The 22,743-nt window shown below is 39.2% G+C and overlaps 2 protein-coding genes across 3 annotated transcripts; one reads left to right on the plus strand and one right to left on the minus strand.

Annotated features, from left to right (window-relative positions):
* Positions 1-37: 37 nt before the first annotated feature.
* LOC134649290 (E3 ubiquitin-protein ligase RNF185-like) lies at positions 38-5,431 on the plus strand. Of its 2 annotated transcripts, XM_063504017.1 has the most exons (4): positions 38-464; positions 1,493-1,631; positions 3,322-3,484; positions 5,258-5,431. In XM_063504017.1, exons 1-4 carry the CDS (start codon positions 310-312, stop codon positions 5,353-5,355), a joined length of 555 nt encoding a protein of 184 aa, XP_063360087.1. In that variant the 5' UTR covers positions 38-309; the 3' UTR covers positions 5,356-5,431. The 2 variants fall into 2 exon arrangements, 1 of the variants encoding a protein (XP_063360087.1); XR_010096946.1 differs by lacking the exons at positions 38-464; positions 1,493-1,631; positions 3,322-3,484 and adding an exon at positions 3,721-3,811 and having other exon boundaries at positions 5,258-5,391.
* A 6,656-nt stretch (positions 5,432-12,087) lies between these two features.
* On the minus strand, positions 12,088-20,904 carry LOC134649039 (pre-mRNA-processing factor 19). The gene is made up of 9 exons (XM_063503740.1): positions 20,838-20,904; positions 20,497-20,646; positions 19,698-19,831; positions 19,066-19,203; positions 18,145-18,327; positions 17,364-17,519; positions 16,631-16,716; positions 14,735-14,879; positions 12,088-12,619 (listed from the first exon to the last, which is right to left on the minus strand). Exons 1-9 carry the CDS (start codon positions 20,854-20,856, stop codon positions 12,134-12,136), a joined length of 1,497 nt encoding a protein of 498 aa, XP_063359810.1. The 5' UTR covers positions 20,857-20,904; the 3' UTR covers positions 12,088-12,133.
* Between the last annotated feature and the right edge of the window lie 1,839 nt (positions 20,905-22,743).

The raw sequence follows: 22,743 nt of genomic DNA on the forward strand, positions 1-22,743 counted from the left end.
GTGGATCTATTACTCTTTCTATCGAGTCTATAGTCTATAGCCAATTTTGACAGATCAAAAGTCATCGAACCACGGGTTAGGATGAGGTGATTTGTTTTCCTAATTTTTTGTGAAATTCCGCTGGCCATCCTTAAAATTTCACAGTAGAAGCTGATCGCCAACAGCCCTCTGAAGTGAACATCGAAAGTTATATGGATGTTTTATAATAGAAGAATTGTCACATCATAGTCGGACGTCACGAGCAGCGACGTCCGTGATAAGCGTCAGGTCGGGGTTGATGGTGTAGTGGTCGGTCGTGTGAGGGTTGCGATGGCGGAGACGAGCGAGGCGCAGGCGAGCGCATCGGCGCCGGGCGGCGACGCGGGAGGAGATGACGAGAAGCGAGACGAGCGAATGCTGGAATGCAACATTTGCCTGGACACAGCACGGGATGCCGTCGTATCCATGTGTGGACATCTCTTCTGGTGAGCTTTCCTTCCCCGTAGTCTTGAGATCACGTTCGACACGTATTAAAGACTTAAAGATATTGTAACAAGGTCATGTCTAATATGCAAATGAGCATTGTTGTTATTTTGTCTAGTTTTACTTTAATGAATATGCATTGGTTTATACAACATTAACCACCGTAATCGTATAGAGTCTGTGCGGAAAGAGAAGAATCGTAAAAGGTATGGGGCCCAATACATTCCACGATTCCTCTTTTTGAACAGACTACTTGCTGAAACTGAAGTAGTATTCATTTGCAGTAGGTACTAAAATTAAATAAGCAAGTTAAAAACAACTGGTTTTTGTTATAAATAGGGTTATTTAAAGAAATAAACTGGTTTAGGTTTTGATTATATTACATTTATGGAATGTATTAAGACAAACAACAACATTAAATTTAATGTTACATTCTGATACTATTATTAATTCTGCCAAATTTAGTTAAATTTATTTCACTTTGAGGCCAAACCAGGAGGTTATTTGATAGATATTATCTTTTGTAAAGACAAGTTTACTAACTGAATATTAAGTAACTTTAAAAACTAGAAAAACTTCTTAAAGTAATTAACCCATTACTTGTTTCTATACATAAACCTATAGTCGGAGTAAGGTAAGAAATATTTTTTATAGTTATGAATTGATCCCTTATATATTATGGCACTAAGGGTATCAGTTAAACTGTAGGTTTTAGCTTAGTAAATATATAAGGGTCAATTAATTACTGTCAAAATTTACTTCTCAATTTACACCAACTATATAACTGTATATTGAATATCTTTTATTACATTTTTGGTCTGTCAATGTTGGTCATCTTTTATGATATGCTGTTTGAAAGTTTCCAATAAGTATTTCAAATTATTTTACAGGGAAAAAATAATGTGCATAACGAAATCAAACTTTTCATTAAATTCCTGTATTTCTTAATGACAAATTTCCAAAGCAATTCCAACTTTTAGTAAACTTTCTGTATCTTGCACATCTGTACTCAAACAATATGCCTTTGCAGCTGGCCCTGCCTTCACCAATGGCTTGAAACGCGGCCGAGCCGGCAAGTGTGCCCCGTATGCAAGGCCGCTATCAGCAGAGACAAGGTCATCCCGCTCTACGGCCGAGGGAACACCAAGCAGGAAGACCCCAGGAACAAGGTACAACAATGAACATAGATGACAAACTTAGAAAGATAACTCTCTATGTCTTCTTATGTCCTATAGGCAGGTTATGCCCTGTACACTTGTACGGTTCGCGAACACACCCTGTACTGTAAGCATTGTAGGGTCTTAAATCTAGGGGCTTATTGGCTAAGGAGGCAAAAATTAAGCATTTTTAGCTTAGGGGGAAGATTTTAAAACCCTGAAAAAGAAATTGTATCATGTCCTTAGGGAGCAAGCCAATCTCGCACTATGCCGATTTGTTGTTGAATCAATGTATTATATTATATGCATATGGCGTTATTCATAAACGGCTGCTAACTTAATCAGTTGATGATCGTCGTTAGTCCCTATCTATCATTATGCCATAGAGAGGGACAAACGTTGATCATCAGCTAATTAACTTAGCAGACGTTTATGAATAACGCCGATAATGTTTACGTCTAAATTATAAGTGCGACATTTGCAATAACCTTACGCAAATTAGACCTTGTCCAAAGACCTTCCAATCATGGCCGAATTGACTTTAAAATACTTACATATTTACTTTCAAACTTTTGCTCTTTTTAATGAGTAAGCTTACAACATAAATGTTGATACAAGTGTTGAAGTACTTGAATATGCTAAACAAATATAACTTGTTAGTTTCGCTACTAAACCTGTAACAAATATTTAAATTAGTCAAAGATAACACTGTTTAATTCATTTATTATAAAAAAAAAGATTAGAAGCAATAAAACACGACTTTAACATATATTATATTTTTTGTGCCGAGGAGGACTAAAGCAACCTTGGACAACTTTTCATCACAAAGATCTCTTTTACTTGTAAAATATTATAATATTATCCCACACCATTTCGTGGTTCGCCCCGTCTCGTACCAATGAGTTTTTCGGAACTTATGTACGAAATATCATTTGATATTTACTTAGTCGCTTTTCGGTGAAGGAAAACATAGTGAGGAAACCGGACTAATCTTGGACTAATCCCAATATGGGCCTAGTTTACCCTCTGGGTTGGAAGGTCAGATGGCAGTCGCTTTCGTAAAAACTAGTGTCCACGCCAATTACTGGGATTAGTTGCCAAGAGGACCCCAGGCTCCCATGAGCCGTGGCAAAAATGCCGGGACAACGCAAGGAAGATGATTATCCCACACCATTTGCACGATTACAGTTGGCTTAGCACTACGAGCCGCGATGCATATGTTTTCGTCTAGTCAGACCTTTTTTTGAGGTTCTCGCGTTTGTTCAAATATAATGTTTTAGTTCAAAAATCATTACCTACTCGTTTTTTTTTTGCCGTGTCTCCACTACCCTAAGGTTGTCTGGAAGATATCGCCCTTTATAGCGCTAAGACCGCCTGTTGTCTACCATAGTTTAAGTTATGCTTAATTCGTATATCATGTTCTTTGTCATATTGGTGAGCAATAAAGAATATTTGTATTGTATTGTATCACTAATACCTATTTATTGTTTATATTTACTAACGTACTTTAATTTGATATGGTAATATTCTACAATAACTAAATCCAAATACAAGAAATACCGTTTGTACTAAAAGAAAACAAATAACGATTTTTTATTTGACGGGTAGGAATATAACAGATACTGTCGCGGTGCACTCGCGATGAACCTTATTTACAGATCTTTAGAGCACATTTAATTTACAAATATAATTTGGCATCCAGGTGCCACCGCGGCCAGCGGGGCAGCGCACGGAGCCCGAGAACAACAGCGGCTTCCCGGGCTTCGGCTTCGGCGAGGGCTTCCACATGTCCTTCGGCATCGGCGCCTTCCCCTTCGGTGTGTTCACGTCCACGTTCAACTTCGGCGACCCGAGGCCTAGCGCTGGTATGTTACAGTACCCTTTAGGCCTTTCACATGTCCTTCGGCATCGGCGCCTTCCCCTTCGGTGTGTTCACGTCCACGTTCAACTTCGGCGACCCGAGGCCTAGCGCTGGTATGTTACAGTACCCTTTAGGCCTTTCACATGTCCTTCGGCATCGGCGCCTTCCCCTTCGGTGTGTTCACGTCCACGTTCAACTTCGGCGAACCGAGGCCTAGCGCTGGTATGTTACAGTACCCTTTAGGCCTTTCACATGTCCTTCGGCATCGGCGCCTTCCCCTTCGGTGTGTTCACGTCCACGTTCAACTTCGGCGACCCGAGGCCTAGCGCTGGTATGTTACAGTACCCTTTAGGTCTTTCACATGTCCTTCGGCATCGGCGCCTTCCCCTTCGGTGTGTTCACGTCCACGTTCAACTTCGGCGAACCGAGGCCTAGCGCTGGTATGTTACAGTACCCTTTAGGCCTTTCACATGTCCTTCGGCATCGGCGCCTTCCCCTTCGGTGTGTTCACGTCCACGTTCAACTTCGGCGAACCGAGGCCTAGCGCTGGTATGTTACAGTACCCTTTAGGCCTTTCACATGTCCTTCGGCATCGGCGCCTTCCCCTTCGGCGTGTTCATGTCAACTGCGGAGACCCGAGGCATAACGCTGGTATATATGTTGTAGTACACTAACTTTGTGGGGCATCGGCTTCTTTCATTCATTTATTCATGTGTTACACCTGGCAAGGTCGCCATGTAAATATGAGAATTCGTGTATTGATATAATGAGCTCAGGTTTATTTCTCGGTACATATTTGGAGAATACAATGCGCCGCTCATAGTTAGTTTCCTACATACTAAACATAACACAACATTTACTACTTAGATTTACTGTTTTAATCATAAAATAAATAAGCTCCCTCTACGTAACAACATATGCTCGTCATACAAACTTAATACTTACGTAACGTTTAAACATAATTATTCAAAGTAGGTATATATGTATGTACATAGATATAGGATATAGGTAGATATAGAGAAAGACCAAAACGGGGATGGCGGGACGACCTTGACACATTTTCTAAAGAATGTCGGAAGTGTGCATCGGATAGGACCAATAAATGGCGGGAAAGAGGGGGGTGTCACTCCGCAGTTTAGGTACATTTGGCCGGCGCGCCCATCGGACAGGCGTATGGCAGTGGGCTGCCGCTCGGCGTGCACGATAGTCGTGTCACGTGGCGCTCGCGCAAAATTGAAAATACACAATGGCTTCGAAACTTACTTCCGTGAGAATCAGACATACTATCTCCGGATAAAAAATGTATGTTTACATAATCAACGTTTGTAATTCCTACATATTTATCTTAAAAATAATAAATCAGTGGGTATAAAGTCTATTTTTTTATTCGGTAGACTAAAATGACATTTCATAGTATGAAATCATGAAATGACACATGATGTTCATACTATGAAATGTAATTTTAGTCTACCGAATATAGACTAGGTATAAAAACTTGTCAAGTGATAACCCCGTGCCGACACTCACAGCTCGGTCATAAAACTGCGGCGCGCAAAGGAGATTCACGGTTCGTGCGCGGTTTTAAGTTTAAATTTTGCTTGCAGGCGGCGATATAGGTGTAATTTTATACCTAAATCTGACTTTTGTGAAGGAGTGAATTTTCTGTACGGTAGTACTATTAGTTATTCTGTGGGGGAGGCCTTTGCCCAGCAGTGGGACACTTTTATAGACTAATAAAAAGGTATCAATAGACGACATATAAACATTCGTGTTGCAGCCCCCCGCGGCACGGCGCAGTACGAAGAGGAGCAGTTCCTCTCGAAGATATTCCTGTGGGTGGCCATCTTATTCGTGCTGTGGCTCATCTTCGCCTGACCGAGCCTCTCCCCGTCCGGGTCTTACGTACCCGCGTTACACTCGTGTCCCGAAGGTAAACTGATTGCAGTTTGATTGTTTTTCTATTGGTTTTTGGGTGGATCAATCCAGGGTTCGGAATGATAATTATCAATGTTATTTTTATGCCTGATAATTATCGATTTGATAATAACCTAAAATTTGAACACTGAAATATAAAAATCATTATTTTTTACTATCAAATAATTCAAAGAAAATAATCCATACCTGGGATAATTATCCGATATTTATTGGATAATTATCAAAGACTATAATTATCTAGATAATTTCGAACCCTGCTGGATCAATAATTTCTTGTTATTCTGTCCCATCAACCAAGGTACTATAATTACTATATAGTTGCACAGTTGCACCCTTTGACCACCAAAGACGTCAATAGACGCGGGCGCCTACAGTCCAATATCAACCTTCGTGTATTACAACAAGGCTTACAATGACGCGCCGCACACGATAGGTGTGCGTTGAAAGGTTGTAGCACGATCTATTAAGGTTTGGTTAATACCATAAAATTTGGCGGCTCTTAGCCTTGTCGTTTTTGAACTTGCCTATATGAAACTGGAGGTCCTGGGTTCGAATCCCGGCAAGGGCATTTATTTGTCATTTTATCAAGAATCTTTGTTGATACTCAACACGAGCCTTATTGAGCTTACTTACTTATAAAATCCGGGTTTAAAGGAATGACCCAAGAACGATTTGATTCACCCATTAATTTAAAAATATGATAAGAAGGATTGAAACCACGGTAATAAAAGTAACTTTAATTTATAAAAAGCATAAGATTCATACGAAATAATATATATGCTCACGAAATAAAATCGGTAAAAGCAAATAAGGTAAGTGCGCCCATAGAAGCATATCCAAGCTTTTGTTTATGCTTATGTATGGTAAACACAATTGTCCCGTGGCGCACTTACCCAAAACATTGCGAATGTGCAGATTTACCCCCTTATTCGTAAACGCGCTACAGGCCCCAATTAGCTAATAGCAGTTTGTCTTTCTGTCATTTTATATTTTTTAAGAGCCAACAGGAGTGGTCATTTCTCCATACAAACGTACTCGACTGTTTCCTCCGTGGGTTTTGAAGCTAGAGCAATGATTTTTTCAACAAAGATTAATATTGTCAATATCTATGTCGGACCGTTTTGCTTTTTTTGATATTTTTGTTTTTTAAGGCGCTAGAGCCCTTCAAAAATGGCCAAAATTGCCTAATTGACTATGCCGCAATGAGAGGCGTGGTATTCAAAACTGATAGCAATTAGCCAAAAAAGCAAAGCGGTCCGACACAGATAATTTCATAATCATTTAGATTTCCAAATTTGGTTACAATTGGTTAAGTTTTGGAGGAGGAAACAGTCGAGTACGAAACCTCGTTTTTTTTTGAGATTTTTACGCAGCATTTTTCGCCTTGTCCTTATCGCACTAGTTTTAGGAACCGCTTCCGTTAGCGAGACGGGTATATTTACCTAAAATATTTAAATCTCAGCTCCTGTTTCGTCTTAACTTATGTATTTGTAAGAAAGAGACTAAACATAAATTAACTAATTGAACATAGTAGTGCGTATATGAATAAGGTTGTTAATTGTTTATCAAATTTACACAGAGGTATAGCTGTTGGATTAAAAACCTGTTAAAGCCTGACCAGTAATATATTATTACGATCATTCTCAAGAGGGCGCTGTTATTCTCATGTATAGGGTGACAGTTCAGTATAGTATGAAAAGATTGGTTCCAGTGAAATTCCGCAACATGGTGCGTGATCATATATTCCTCGTCAGGATTTATTTTATGTCATAATTTAAATAAATATGTAATATCCTGTAAATGGGTCACAGGGAAACTTTTACACATTTAAATTTCTAAGCGTTTCGTAGAATAGCATTGCTTATGAGAAAAACGCTGTAAAAACACCTTTGAAAACTTTTTTAAATATTTATTCGCATTAATGTACTATATATTTAGTTGTAAATTTATTAGAAAACCCTCGGTGCTTGTGTGAACTAGACAATTCAACGAAAGCCACTTAACTCAAACGGTTGCTGAGATAGTATGGATATTGCATAAACATAACTAAAATTGGAAGTCAACTTTAACTTGCTTAATTAATATTAATTTATAAACAGTCGCACGCAAGCAAACCTTACTTTCACGCCAACCGTCTGAGTTAATCAGTAGACCTACAAGTTTTATATTTTCTCCCAACAATCTATATCGATATAGCGATATTGTACAGATTAGTCACCAATTACATCTGAGCGAACAAGATGCTTACAAATATCTATACACGACTCTGTAGGTTTAACCCTTGTCAGTAACACAGTACTTGATTTGTTATCTAGCGGCGTGACTTGTGTTTGCTCTGAATATTTGGGCAAATACGGCTATGTCATTAGAGCTGGATGTTCAGATATTTTAAGCTCACTTGTATATAAGGATTTGATGTAAAAAAATCAATTAATAAGATTATTTTATAAACTTTCAACAGTTTCAACTTGTGAATTGTTAATGTTTATACCTTTGACCTATCATACTGTAAAAAACTATGCTGAAAGGCCATTTTTATCGCCGCTTGCTACGGGTGGTGGTATCATCTCAGTACAATTTACTTACAATCCAATATTGCACTCAGTTGACAACTGGCACACGCGTGTAGCCATGATGAAAGCTGAATAAATACAACTTAAGAAGTGTTCCTTGTTTACCATCGTCCGCACTATACATTTAAAAAAATTGCTGTTTATGTGAATTGTTAACTTGTGTATACGTGCTCACACAAGGGGCACTTTTTAACTTCTTGTGCTGTATCTCTATACGAATATTTATCTTTATGTAAACTGCCAGTTTTTAATCGAATTTCAACTGAGTTACTAACATTAAATGGGGCATTATCTATGAAAAGGGACCTTATTGTCGATGGCGCTTACGTCGCACAGCGTCGCGCGGCATTGTATTTATATCGGAGCATCGTTAATAATGGCGTAAGCGCCATCGACAATAAGGTCACTTTTCATAGATAATGTCACAAATAATTTATAAAGTTAAAATCACGTATTTTCGCCAATCGCGCGATATGTTTCGAAGATCCCTAGGTCTTCATTTTCAAGCGCTATAAGTTCGCAACTGCCGGCCTAGCCAAGGTGACGATCGCTTGCGCTTCGGTATCGAATCGCTGTGTCTCTCTATCATTCTTCCATATAAATTATTAGAGTGACAGTTGCGTTTCGTTCGCTACGTAGCGTTAGCGATTGGCATGTTGTCTACGGGGCCTGGTCACAGAGGGCCTACCCGGAACCACGTTTGACGTGTTTGTCTCTCTGTCGCACTTGTGAATTCGTACGTAAGTGTGACAGGGAGGCAACACGTCGAACGTGGTTCGCGGTAGGCCCTCAGATTATATAATAGTTCTTACGAACAGATATTTATCTCTCAAAGAAAACGCAAATACATACAATGGAGTGACCTTCAACGCGCCGCACCGCGCAACCCGGCTCAACGCTAGGGTTGCCGACGCTTAGAAATGATAAATAAAATACCTACTTATACAGCGGAATGAATTAACATAAAATCTAAAACTACAATTATGTACAATTGTTTTACATAAAATTGTAATGCATGTTTTTTTTTTCTTTCTCTAAGAGTAGGTACTTTCCGCTGTAAAGTTAAGAACGTACTGTCGCTAAAATATACTTTACCTACCAAAAGAACTTAAAACTTTGCTTCCTATTTCAATGTCGATATCGGACGATAAATGTGTCATAATAAACACTACATGTCTAAAGAAATTCAATAGTACCTACCTACGTAGCTTGTAACTATCGTAAAAATTGGCAGTGCGGCGCGCGGTGACGTGCGTGCGTGAGCGCGTATGGCAACCAATTGGCTTGAGTGGCTTGCTTATCTACCGTGAACGGGAAGAGATTCGTAGGTATAAATCCGAGCTCGCGCGGAGAGTTCCATAGGCCTGGCCTGGTTCGCATTGACAGCGTTCCCAAAACGCGGTTCTCCGAAATAAGTCGCATGGGTAAAAATACGCAAGTTTAACTAATTTCATGCTAGTTTTTATATAAATAATTTTAATCGCATTTGGATGGCGCTTTATGTAGGGTCCGTCAATGCAAATTATGAATTTAACCATTCCTCACTCTGTAGAGTTGTTATTGTCTTTTTATTGGAAAGAGCGGAATGATCTGAGGATCTGGTATTAAAAAATCGATCTTATGGTCTATGGAAGAAGACTGAAATTATAATGGGCGCTTTCAAAGACTTTAGCCCCAGACCATTTTCATAAAACTCCTCAGAACTTTTTGTTAACATCCGGCCTAGCCAAGGTGACAATCGCTATCGCTACGACATCGAAACGCTTTGTCTCTCTATCACTCTTCCATATTAGTGCGACAGTGACAGTTGCGTTTCGATCGCTACGGAGCGTAAGCGATTGGCATGTTGGCTACGCGGCCTGATCATATAGAAAGACGTTAGAAATCATTTCGTGGGGACACAGTTTCACTGGCAAATACGCAGTGGCCTTTGTATAGTTCCATTTCAAACTTTTGGTTCCCAATTGGCGCCATACGTTGCTTATAGCGTCACATTGTATGGGACATTTCTATACGCTGTACGAAGCGTATGGCGACAAAGGGAGACCAAGGCATAACAATTTAGCTTTAGGTCCATAGCAGATAAGTGGTTTATCATTATATCCAGTGTTTAGAGTAACAAGCAATTGTGAATTTTCAAATCAACTGACATTCAAAATACAAATCACTATGTTGATATTCAAATTGTTTGTACAAAGTTTTTTTTGTGTCTCAACTAACTTTTTGGTATCTTTATGCTTATATGCATGTTTGCAACTGTTAATAACGGTTGGTGTTTTTCTGATAGTTTGCCTCAAGTGGTCAGAAATGTACAGTCGACCACATACTCACTCGACAATAAGTTGCTTTTGTTATGTAATTTTCGCTCCTACGTTTATTTGATGTTTTGCTGTTGTAGAGATGTAGCTCACACTTATACTATGTTATCAGCTTTATTTACGTAAAAAACCTTCATTTGTTACCTGATTTCATGATTAGTTACATAGTGAGTTGTAAGACTAACAAATCCACAACAGAACACGGGTAAGGCTTGAAAAACACCCTGTATATTTGTTACTATCTGTATCCTAATCAAACACGTGTCAGATACTATAAGTAAATATATATATCAAATTGCGTAGAGACCACGAAACTTGTATTTGTTAGATATTGTTTATGTTAAGTGTATATAATGATTATATTTTAAAGATTTGAAGGGAAGGAAATTTTATTGTTTAATGTAATTTATAAAAATAAAAATACTTAAACACTGAAAGGAATCTTTTTCATTTAAAACTGCTGTCAATAAAAATACCAGTTATTTTAAATTAATATATTTATTTTCAAGGACAGAGTAAAGAAATTAACAGAGATGCACTGTGAACATTACATTCATATTTATAACATTTAAGAAATTGATCAACGCATTCCTAATTTCAAATACACAACTATCATTTTGGTCATACTTTCATACTTACGCTATCATGATAATCACGAAAATCAAGTTAAATACTTGAAATTGATTACTTTTACAGATAGACCTTACAGTCATTCCGATAAGGTTTACTATTGCGAGTAAAATAGTTGTGGCGGTTAAGAATCATCCCCTTTTTTTAAGTAAGGAAGTCCTCGAAGTAAGGTTACAAATTATTTTTATCTACATCAATTTAATTTCTTTTATTCATCGCTAGCTATATAATATATGAGATTTGCCACAGTCAAAACATCCCATGGTGCCCAAGAATATGTTATATCATCTTACTACCTAGTCGAAATTACAAAAATGGATAACTTATACATTCATAATACGACGTCAACTTGCAATTTTGCATTTTATTTCAAGAAGGTGGCTTGACTCAATAATATTAAATCTAACAATATAAAAATAAAAGTTATACCAAATATACCGGCTGGTCAAAAATTTGCTTTCATGACATCAATGTTATGGATTTGCAAATAAACCATAAACTAAATAAATCTTATTCTAAGTAGTCACTCATTACTTCTCTACGTGGAACGAATACCATTTAATTTGTATGGAGAGGAAAATCGCAAGTATGTCCTCTAGACGTGTATTTAACCTTTTTGCTGTCGTATTACAGAAAAAAATATAGTATTCTCGGAGCAGTCGCATTTTTAGTAAATAATCTGATAGACTGAGTAGTATACTGCCCAATCGAGCTGTATTTTACGAAAGCAACTATATCATAACAGGGTAAATTTACCTATTTCCAATAATTCCTTGCGACTATCCTATAAAAAAACCCGGTCAAGTGCGAGTCGCACTCGCGTTCCAAGGGTTCCGTACATTACCCAATTTTTAATAATCTTTTTTTATGTAGAACGTGAATGAAATGTCTTTAAAAAACCCGTAGGGATCGGATCAAAAACTAAGTAATTAAGTCCGACTCACGCTTGACTGCACATTTCTAATAGGTTTTCTGTCATCTATAGGTAATGAACTATTATGTGTATTTTTTTTTTCAAAATGTTAGACTCGGTAGTTTCGGAGATAAAGGGGGGGAATGGTCGGACAGACAGACAGACGGCACGAATGATCCTATAAGGGTTCCGTTTTTTCCTTTTGAGGTACGGAACCCTAAAAATGGCGCCAACTATAATTTTCAATGCTAAACAACACCCTACAGAATTTTACCACAATAAACTTACTCAATACCGTACAATTTAAGCGTACGATCCATACTAGTAGACGCCAGGCACTGCGCGTGTCGACCGAACCTGACTCCGGTCGCGGCCGCCGTATGCTCATTGAACACCTTCAGCTCCTGCCACTGCCTACACAAGTACACGCGCACATCCGACCCGGCTACCGCCAGATAAGTTCCACTCTGATCGAAGCACAACTCCTTAATAGCATACCCTTCATCCAGCTGTATAGTCTTAAAGTTCTTAAGCTTACGCAGATCCCATAGTTTCACACAGGCATCTTCAGCGGCGGTGGCCAAGTAGTAACCGTTCTCGGAGAATGAGATGGATGTGACGGGGCCGACGTGTCCGGGGAAGTTGGCGACGTTGCTCTGCTCCTTCAGGTCCCAGATCTTGACCTGGGAGTTCTCTGTGCCGGTGCCGAAGATCAGGCCGTCGGGGTGGAACTGGGCTGTGGTCAGGCTGACGCCCGAGGAGTCGCCCACCTGGGGAAGCGTACATTATACAGGGTGGATTTTCTTTTTGGGTCAGTGAGGGCAGCTACCAGATCCCGTGCTGCTACGAGAAAACGGTCTAAGAAGACCTTCCCTCGATTTCAAATTAATGAAGATTGGCTTTTACAGATTTTGGAAAAAACATACAGGGTGCGAGAAAAAGGTCATTTTTGACAAACTTTTTTTTTGATGCCAATCGATCCCATTCCTATTAAGGATCAAAAGCTTGTATGGAACCAAAAAAAAAATTCCGGCTAGAAAAGCCACTAATCGAGGAAAACTTTTCCCATACAATTTGTATGAAAATGAAAACTTTTATTTTTCACATGCTGTTTTTGTATGCCAATCGATTCCATTCCTATCCAGTATCAATAGTTTCCTAGGGGTCAACTTACGGTAATGTACTAAAAAGCCACAAATTAATAAAAACTTTTTCCATACATTTACTATGGGGAAAATGTGAAATGTTATTCTCAATTTTCTATCTCGCCCATCAGTCCTACAGCAATGTCTTCATACAGTATTATGGTCCTTAAATGTAACAGGACTGATTGGCCAGATAGAAAAATGTGAATTAAATTTCACATGTTCTCCATAGTAAATGTATGGAAAAAGTTTTCTTTAATTTGTGGCTTTTTAGTACATTACCGTAAGTTGACCCCAAAGAAACTATTGATACTGGATAGGAATGGAATCGATTGGCATACAAAAATAGCATGTGAAAAATAAATGTTTTCATTTTCATACAAATTGTATGGGAAAAGTTTTCCTCGATTTGTGGCTTTTCTAGCCGGAAATTTTTTTTTGGTTCCATACAAGCTTTTGATCCTTAATAGGAATGGGATCGATTGGCATCAAAAAAAAAGTTTGTCAAAAATGACCTTTTTCTCGCACCCTGTATGTTTTTTCCAAAATCTGTAAAAGCCAATCTTCATTAATTTGAAATCGAGGGGAGGTCTTCTTAGACCGTTTTCTCGTAGCAGCACGGGATCTGGTAGCTGCCCTCACTGACCCAAAAAGAAAATCCACCCTGTATAATACTCATAACGCAGGAATTATTTTGCTTACCGGGAGGCCCCATATCCTGCATCATAACATTGTATGTTACTTAAAATAAAGAATTTTGACGACAAACCAATTATAAACAGTGCTACCAACAAAGGACTTACATTTATAGTTTGTAGCTTTCTAATAGAGCCCGATGGCTAATCCTATTGTCTATTGTTAAGTAAAACCGCTCGTGCCACGTGCCATAACCACCTGCATAAAAAATCGCTCGTTCACTTTACCCGGGTAATTGAATTACAACTCCTATGGAAATTGTAATAAGATTCAAAATGAACTATGGATAAATATTTTGTTACGATGTGTGCGGTCAGACTTCGGTTACTGAGTGCCGGCGAGTCGAACGCTACAGAACCAGTCTAAAATGTGTCATCGAGATGCGTAACAAAGGCGCGTTACCGGAGAGCGCACCTACACTGGTTTTTTGAGCGTTGGACTAGCCCGCGCTCAGGTGCCAAATAGAATAATAAAGACCCTTTTTTGCAGGTAAGTAGCACGTGCGGTTTTACTGAACAATAGATTTAGATTTTAGATTTATTTATTTCATAATATGAATAGACAATAGGATAAGCCTTCGGGCTCTACTAGAAAGCTACAAACTATACATCAAGTAATCTTATAGACGCACGCGAGTTCGTATTTTTGCTCTATTTTGCGTGTGCATAACAGAGATACCAAAACTTTTTTGTGTTGAGTTGAGACTTAATTTTTATGACCCCATCATAAATGACGATATGTACGTTGTAGCTCTACATATATTATAGAGCTGCCGAAGTAAGCATACCGTTTCCCGACTCCCCAGGAACACACAGTATGGGAACCCTTAATCTACAAGAATACTTTAAATATAACACTTTAAACTCTCGCGTTTTGTACACATATTTAATTACACAAACGGGTCTAACGCGGGTCTTTCCGTGACCACAGCTGGTGCAACTCAGCTGAAACGTCGGAATTAAAGGTAAAAACAATGAAATTATATCGCGTTAGACCCGTCTGTGTAATTAAATACTTTAAATATGACCTTTGACGCCTACGTACCTTGGTGAGCAACGCGCCGGTGCGTATGTCGGAGAAGGCCCAGTGCTGGTCGGTGGAGGTGGACAGCACGTAGTCGCCGGTGGGGTGCAGGGAGAGGCCGGTCACGGGGCCGTCGTGGGAGCGCAGGATCACCGTTGTTTGAGATCTGGAAAAGTAATGAGACATTTTAGTTTTTTAATGTCACCAAAAACATGCCTCGCCTATTGGTAGTAGCGTGGTATTGCGGCCGCGGGGTTATTCCCACTAGTTACCACCAAGTTGTTACCAGTGGTAACTACTGGGAATTTTTTTCCCACCTTTTACCACTGGTAACTACTGGGAAAAATTATTCCCAGTAGTTACCACCAACTCAGTTTAGTGGTAACTACTGGGAATTTTTATTCCCAGTAGTTACCACCAAAATTTTGTTAGAGTTAAATACTAATAAAAACAGTATCAAAATAGTATAGTATAAATATATAGTGATTATGAATTACCTAATAAAATCACTTGAAAAATAATCTAAATGGATTATTAAATTTATCTTACATATTTTATAGTTCTTGTACTAGTACCGGTTAACCTGTTTCAATATTCTTGGTCACGTTTAAGGCAGTTTACTAAAACACTAATCGACTTATAATTGTATATTAAATGACTCTATATTTATACTATACTACGTTATACTGATTTTATTAGTATTTAACTCTAACAAAATTTTGGTGGTTATTCCCAGTAGTTACCACTAAACCGAGTTGGTGGTAACTACTGGGAATAATTTTTCCCAGTAGTTACCAGTGGTAAAAGGTGGGAAAAAAATTCCCAGTAGTTACCATTGGTAACAACTTAGTGGTAACTAGTGGGAATAACCCCGGCTGCGTGTGCGATAGTCTCGGGCGAGGAACGCCTTCACAAACCAAACAGACGACAGCCTATTTACACATAATACCAATTTTATAGATTAGGTTGTGAGTTAGCCCTGAGCAAAGTCTTTGCCTAACGGAAATCAGCGGAAATCTTACTAGTACAAAGGGTTTGATTTTGCAAAGGATGGGGAAAGTTAATACATGTGGACGATGGGAAAGTTAAGAACTTTTGGTGGTTGCTTTACATTTGAGTCTAATCTTTAAGACTCAAATAAGGCTTGTCACAACACTAGGCTTTTAATATTTACACACTTGATGCTCACATGATGCTAAACAAGAGATCCAGCGACTTTTTAAAGGCTTTCTTTCTGTTCATTGTGCTATGTGTTACTTTTTCTATTGCTGTTGAAGCCCAAAAAAAAGCGGCCAAGTGCGAGTCGGACTCGCCCATGAAGGGTTCCGTATTTAGGCGATTTATGACGTATAAAAAAACTACTTACTAGATCTCGTTCAAACCAATTTTCGGTGGAAGTTTACATGGTAATGTACATCATATATTTTTTTTAGTTTTATCATTCTCTTATTTTAGAAGTTACAGGGGGGGGACACACATTTTACCACTTTGGAAGTGTCTCTCGCGCAAACTATTCAGTTTAGAAAAAAATGATATTAGAAACCTCAATATCATTTTTGAAGACCTATCCATAGATACCCCACACGTATGGGTTTGATGAAAAAAAAAATTTTGAGTTTCAGTTCGAAGTATGGGGAACCCCAAAAATTTATTGTTTTTTTTCTATTTTTGTGTGAAAATCTTAATGCGGTTCACAGAATACATCTACTTACCAAGTTTCAACAGTATAGTTCTTATAGTTTCGGAGAAAAGTGGCTGTGACATACGGACGGACGGACAGACAGACGGACAGACGGACAGACAGACAGACAGACAGACAGACAGACAGACAGACAGACAGACAGACATGACGAATCTATAAGGGTTCCGTTTTTTGCCATTTGGCTACGGAACCCTAAAAAAGGCTAGTGTACTTACGTCGGCACATTCCATACACGGATGGTGTGATCAGGCGAGGCCGTGATAACGGTGTCTTCGTCGGGATGGTAGATGACCCGAGTGACCTGGAGAAACATACAAAAAAAACAACTTAGTATCATATTCGAAACTCATGCAAGGCCATGGATTATTAAAGGGGTCAAGAAAAACATCATGAGGAAATGAAAAAAGTCACACTTCTCTGGGTTGGTTGTGGAAATTTGTGTCTGCCTAACTTCTTGGTGTTAGGTTTCGGCCTTGGCTACAAAAAAGTGTACTTTACGGACGCGATAGAGCGTCCGAAATGGCAAAGATTCTAAATTTAACCCCTTACTGCATGTAATAAAAATATTTGTTTAAATTTGAACTTTAATAGCTTTCAATAGAGTTGAATATCATATCCGCCATATATAGCATTGTATGCGGTAAAAGCAGGGTTCGAAATTATCCAGATAATTATAGTCTTTGATAATTATCGCGATAATCATCCGATAAATATCGGATAATTATCCCAGGTATGAATGGTGCTATATTTATTTTCTTTGAATTCTTTGAGAGTAAAAAATAATTGGGGCGTTTTTTGTATTTATTTATAAATTTTATTAGGTTATTATACAGATAACTATCATTGATAATTATCCTTTCGAACCCTGCGGTAAAGGTTTAAATCCTGTCGTTTTAGACCTCCGGGAGTAGAGGTTCTAATACAACAGCATGAGCGTTAAGGCCTCACCTTCTTGGTGTGTCCCTTGAGGATGGCGACCACTTGCTCGGTGTCCTTGTTGAAGACGGTGGCGTTGCGGTCGTTGCCTCCGGTCAGGATGCGGCTGTGGTCCGTCGGGTTGATGTCCAGGGCCAGGATACCTGGGACACTGGCCGAGTGGAGGCCCTGTGCAAAAAGTTATGTTAAAAAAAACCGGCCAAGTGCGAGTCGGACTCGCGCACAAAAGGTTCCGTACCATTACGCAAAAATCGGCAAAAAAAAACATGTTTGGTTGTATGTGTTATAGCGGCAACAGAAATAGGTACAACATCTGTGAAAATTTCAACTTACTCATCACACGATTCATGAGATACAGCCTGGTGACAGACATACAGACGGACAGTTGAGTCTTAGTAATAGGGTCCCATTTTTACCCTTTGGGTATGGAACCCTAAAAAGGTAATAGTTCAGTGTACAGACAAATACCGTGTGAACCGGTATTTACACACTAAATTGGCAGAGCATTTTTCGCGGCACATCAACATCGCGTTATCTGGCGCTGCTGGAAGGCGTGTTAAGGCCCGTCTCCATATTGCGCGGCAAACTATCGAACATTGGCTCGCGAGGCAGCCGCGCGCAATGGATACCGGGTTGGCTCGCGAGCCAACGCGATCTGATCGAGTTTCCATATTGCGCGGCAAACTATCGAGCCAATGTTCGATAGTTTGCCGTTGGCTCGATAGTTTGCCGCGCAATATGGAGACGGGTCTTTATGTTGCTCACAATCACTTTGTTGAAGGATTATACTTACAGGATGGCTGGCCACGGTGAGGAAGGCTCGGATCTGGTCGGGGCCGACGAGCCCCTCGGGCACGGTGCGGCCGCGCCGCTTGCGCTCCTGCGTGAGCGCCGTGGCGCGCTCCTGCAGCCGCGCCACCACCTCCGCCGACATGCCCAAGGGCGTGGCGCCGCCGCCGCCCGCTGCGGCCTCCGTCTGAAAACGTTTAGGCCATTAGTCAACCAAGTATGGGACAAAAAGGAATAAGTGCTTGACATTTTGGACAACTTGGAACAAACTCCCAGAAGGCGTAGTATCGGCCCAAAGTGTCAATGAGTTCAAGAACAAATTAGATAAGCACAACGCAAATTCTACTCAGCACGGAAAACTCTGTTGATGACTCTGGATACAGGCATTATCAGTTATTTCAACTGCCTGCCTGCTTTATAAATAATAATAATAATAAACATTTACATGTTCAAATCGACATATGTGAACGGCATAACAAAATGATCCTCCCAGAGTTCTTAAATCATCCAATTCTGAATTTAAGCATTAATCTTTCGAACGCCAGACAGCGAAGGAATGCCGTGCCCCGAACGCCAGGCGATCGCGATTATTCAAGCGAAATTGAACTTTACGGAATCTCGCGGAAGTCCCTATTGCATTGGCGAAGCTGTCGGCTGTAGGCGTCTGGGGCCAGACTTTCCGATGACGGCCACAGCCAACCGTGGCGGTCAAAAGGTTAAAGCTGTCTTTCTAGTGAGGTTGAGATGAGCAGAGATAAGTGGAGACATGCAACGGAGACATTGGAGCAGAGAACTGAACCAATGCTATTGGCTAAAGCAGCCTAACAAGTGTTCTATGACATGATACAGACATTTTCAATTGCGATCACTAAAAATGACAACTTTTAGCCTTATACCGTTGAGATAAGGTCTAAAATACACATACCGGGTGTTGAGGTTGCTGCGTGATGCCGGCCTGCGGCTTGAGCGTAGCGAGGGCTTCTCGCGCCGCCGTCACCTCCTTGGTAAGACGTGCTATCACGCGACAAGCCGCGTCGTGCTGGTACAGGGCGTGAGACAGCTCCTATAAATATTAATGTGTTAGAGATCATTTTTTAAGCTATTTGTTGTGAAGAGCACCATGTGTTGTGGAGACTTCAACGAGCTCACTCTACGTCTTTTGAGCTCCGAAAAAAATTGCTTATAGAATATTGTAGTTTAACAAATGTTTCGTTTGTATATCCAAGCTAAAGAGTATTTTTGGAGATAATACATTTTCTTTTAGTTAAAAAAATATTGTAGTTAAAAAAATTTAAATTATTTGTAAGAGCTAAAAATATTCCTAAGAAGAATTCTTTGTCAATGTACAAGGCTCGGAAAAACCCTTTTTGTAATGATTTGTTTTCAAAATGACGGGCGTCTTTCCAAGCCTTGTCAATGTATTTTTAGGCAGCCTTGTATTAATAATTAGGTTCAAAATTTGCCAATACACAGACTTTAAGATATCCTTAAATTTACTTGTACAGTTTCTGTTCTCATTCATGTCTTATCAGTCACAGACATACAATTACAACATACCTGTCTAGCGGTCTGCAGCTGCTGGCGCTGCGTGAAGGCATGCAGCATGAGGGCATCCCACTCGTCTTGCATACTCTTCAGAGTGGCCGGGATAGATGTGGCGCTCGGAGGCTTTGGCTTGACAATCGGAGGGGCTATGAAGTAATCACATGTTTTTTTAAATGTTGAAATAAGTTCCATATCACTCATTTATGCCAAGACTGTTTGTCTCTCAAAAAATAAATAAAAAAATATTTAGTTCATGTTTTAAATATAATAAATATTTAGTTCGTGTAATAGGAATGAATGCTATGATTCTTCTTGATTGAAATACTCCTTTTATTCATCAGTTTGTTAGCACCATAATCATAGTTTTTAAGTAAGTATGTGTCAATTTACAGGTTTTTAATACTGAAGGGTGAAGGAAGGAATGTTATAATGCTCTTATAGGATGCTAGGTATGGAAAAGGCATTTACTAAACAGATATTAAACAGTAGGTATTGTATTAGAACAAATTAAATTATTTCAGAAAATATTCCATCTTGGGGCACTGGAGGCCTTGGTCACTTTTTCTTAGTATATGACATTTATTTAGTAGGTATTGTCTGATTTTTTACAATAAAGTACTATGCTTATGCTATATTTTTTTATGCAAGAAACAAATGAGTGTTCCATACTATCTCCTATTTGATAGTTAAAAAAATATACTGAAGATTTATAAGAAGCTAAGTGCTTTGATAGATTATGGTCTATTTAGATTTAGACCTTAGTAGAGGTCAGTGAGAATACTATAGTCTATAAATTATTGTTAATGTTTACTTTTGATTTCAATAAGATCTTCAACTCGCAGCTCCTTGCCACTGATGGGATCGACGCCATTTTCTATGATGTACTTCTCGATGATTCGCCTTTCGAACACGGACCCCGAAGACGGAGACACCACCGGCACCTCAGGCACCTCATTCGATACTACGAACGAAAGTTAGGTTATAAACCAACAAACATCACAAAACACTCATACTTGATACAACGCGCAAGCGGCGAATTTGCAAAAAATGTAAAAAAACAGTCATTATTTATCATTTATTACGTATCTAATTCGCTTGAGAGAAGTGAAAAATATAAGCGTCGCCCGGTACGCTGTTGCCAAGAACACTTACTTGCACAGTATAACGCCATTTTATTTCCGTTTTGGGCTACACAAACACAAGATCGTGAAGAACCAAGGCACGATAATTGTAGAACTTTTATGTACTTCTTATTTCACTTCCGCTTCGATTAATTTCATGAAAGAACAAGAACCTGGAAGAGTTGGAAGCAGTGTTGCCAACTCGGAATTTGAAAAAGTGCCAGACTTATGTCTAGATTATGCCAGAATTATGCTAAATAATTTGGAAAAGTGCTAAAAAAATGCTAAACAATATATAGGTAACTAAAAATGAGTGTCTTCCACATAAATCAAACAATGCTGTTTCTGAATTTTTTATGGAGTCAAACCAAGCTAACTTTGCACTGACTTGGTTAGCTATACTTGGTCAAGCCATAGACTAGGAATCCTCTAGACGGAGTTAAGACCATTATTTCATGAAACCGATGCTGCCAAAAATACTGGGGTGCGGGGGACGAAGTGAGCGAGTCCCGTGCCGTGGTTGGTCCGTTCAAAGACATGGACGTCACACAAAGTCACTTTGACTCGAAGATGGAGTAAAACTACCGTATATTTGTGGCAGAGGGGGTAGCGTTATTATGCTCAGTCTAGAGGATGTCTTGTCTGTGCTTGTATCCAATCTTTAAAATCAGGCAATCGTTCCCACTCGGAGCGGTACATTTGCTTATAATTTGTTGGCGCCATTGCATTGTCTTTGTTTTTCCACTTATATGTATTTATTACCGACAAAAATAATAACAAACCGGTCGTGAAAAAAGTAACAGATTTTGTTTGTAAACTAAGTTTATGACAATTATGACTATACCAAATACCAAGATAACACAAAACAGATTCGAACACCAACTCGTCATAATTCCTATAGGCCTCTACAGACGTACTGACCTTAGAAGAAATGTCATGTGAAAAATAACTGCGGTGCGTTAGTCTGTTATGTTAAGTTTAAGGTTCGTCGTATGTATACAATTTCCTTTGACGGTTGTGCCATGAATTACACTGCCAAGTAGGTTTCAAACTTGGCTTAGGGACGCAATTCACTTGTAAATCACTTGTCTTTATAAATTCTTAGTCTTTAAGAGCAACCACTGTACTATACTTTTCTCAATAAATTATTTGTATTTGTATTTAATTCACTAATTATGCTAAAAATTATGCCAGATGCTAAATGGATCATTTGGATGCCAAAGAGTGTGAAAAAGTGCCAGATCTGGCGTCCATTATGCCAAGTTGGCAACACTGGTTGGAAGACCCCACTAAATTTGACAGCTTGACGCACAACGAAAAAAAGCGTGTAGTCGAACCACAGACAAGATAGCAATTTAGGTCAAGGTTATCTTAGCTATTTATAAATAGCAGCAGTTATAAAATTGGCTCAAATAGTGTGAAATGGTAGAATGGCGAAAAGTGGAGTCCAAAGAGTAGTATAGGTGAACCAGGATCTATTGAGGGTGCGCCATGTTGCGGAATTTCACTGGAACTAATTTTTTCATACTACACTGAATTGTCACCCTATACATGAGAATAACAGCGCCCTCTTGACAATTATCATATATTACTGGTCAGGCTATATAATATATATATATGAGACGAGGAGTGGAGTGGTGGAGTCTAGACGAGATTTTTCGCCAATATGATGAAATTGTCCGATCGAATCAGGCCGTGCGGACGCAAACGCCAATTTGATTCCCCGATCAAATCAGCAAGTGCGATCACAAAAATGCCAATTTTCGAAGTTTATGTACGTTAGGTAAAGTCATCAAGTTAACATTCAAAATCGCGTTTTACAAACAGCTGAATCTGGAAACGCTGTTTACCTCTCTTTCTAATGACCCGTCCAGACGGAACAATTTGTTACACAATCCGATTAAATTCTCAGTATAATTGTGTGGTGTGGAAGCAAA

This window comes from Cydia amplana, chromosome 6 (genome assembly GCF_948474715.1).
Source record: "Cydia amplana chromosome 6, ilCydAmpl1.1, whole genome shotgun sequence".
NCBI classification, from domain to species: Eukaryota; Metazoa; Arthropoda; class Insecta; order Lepidoptera; family Tortricidae; genus Cydia; species Cydia amplana.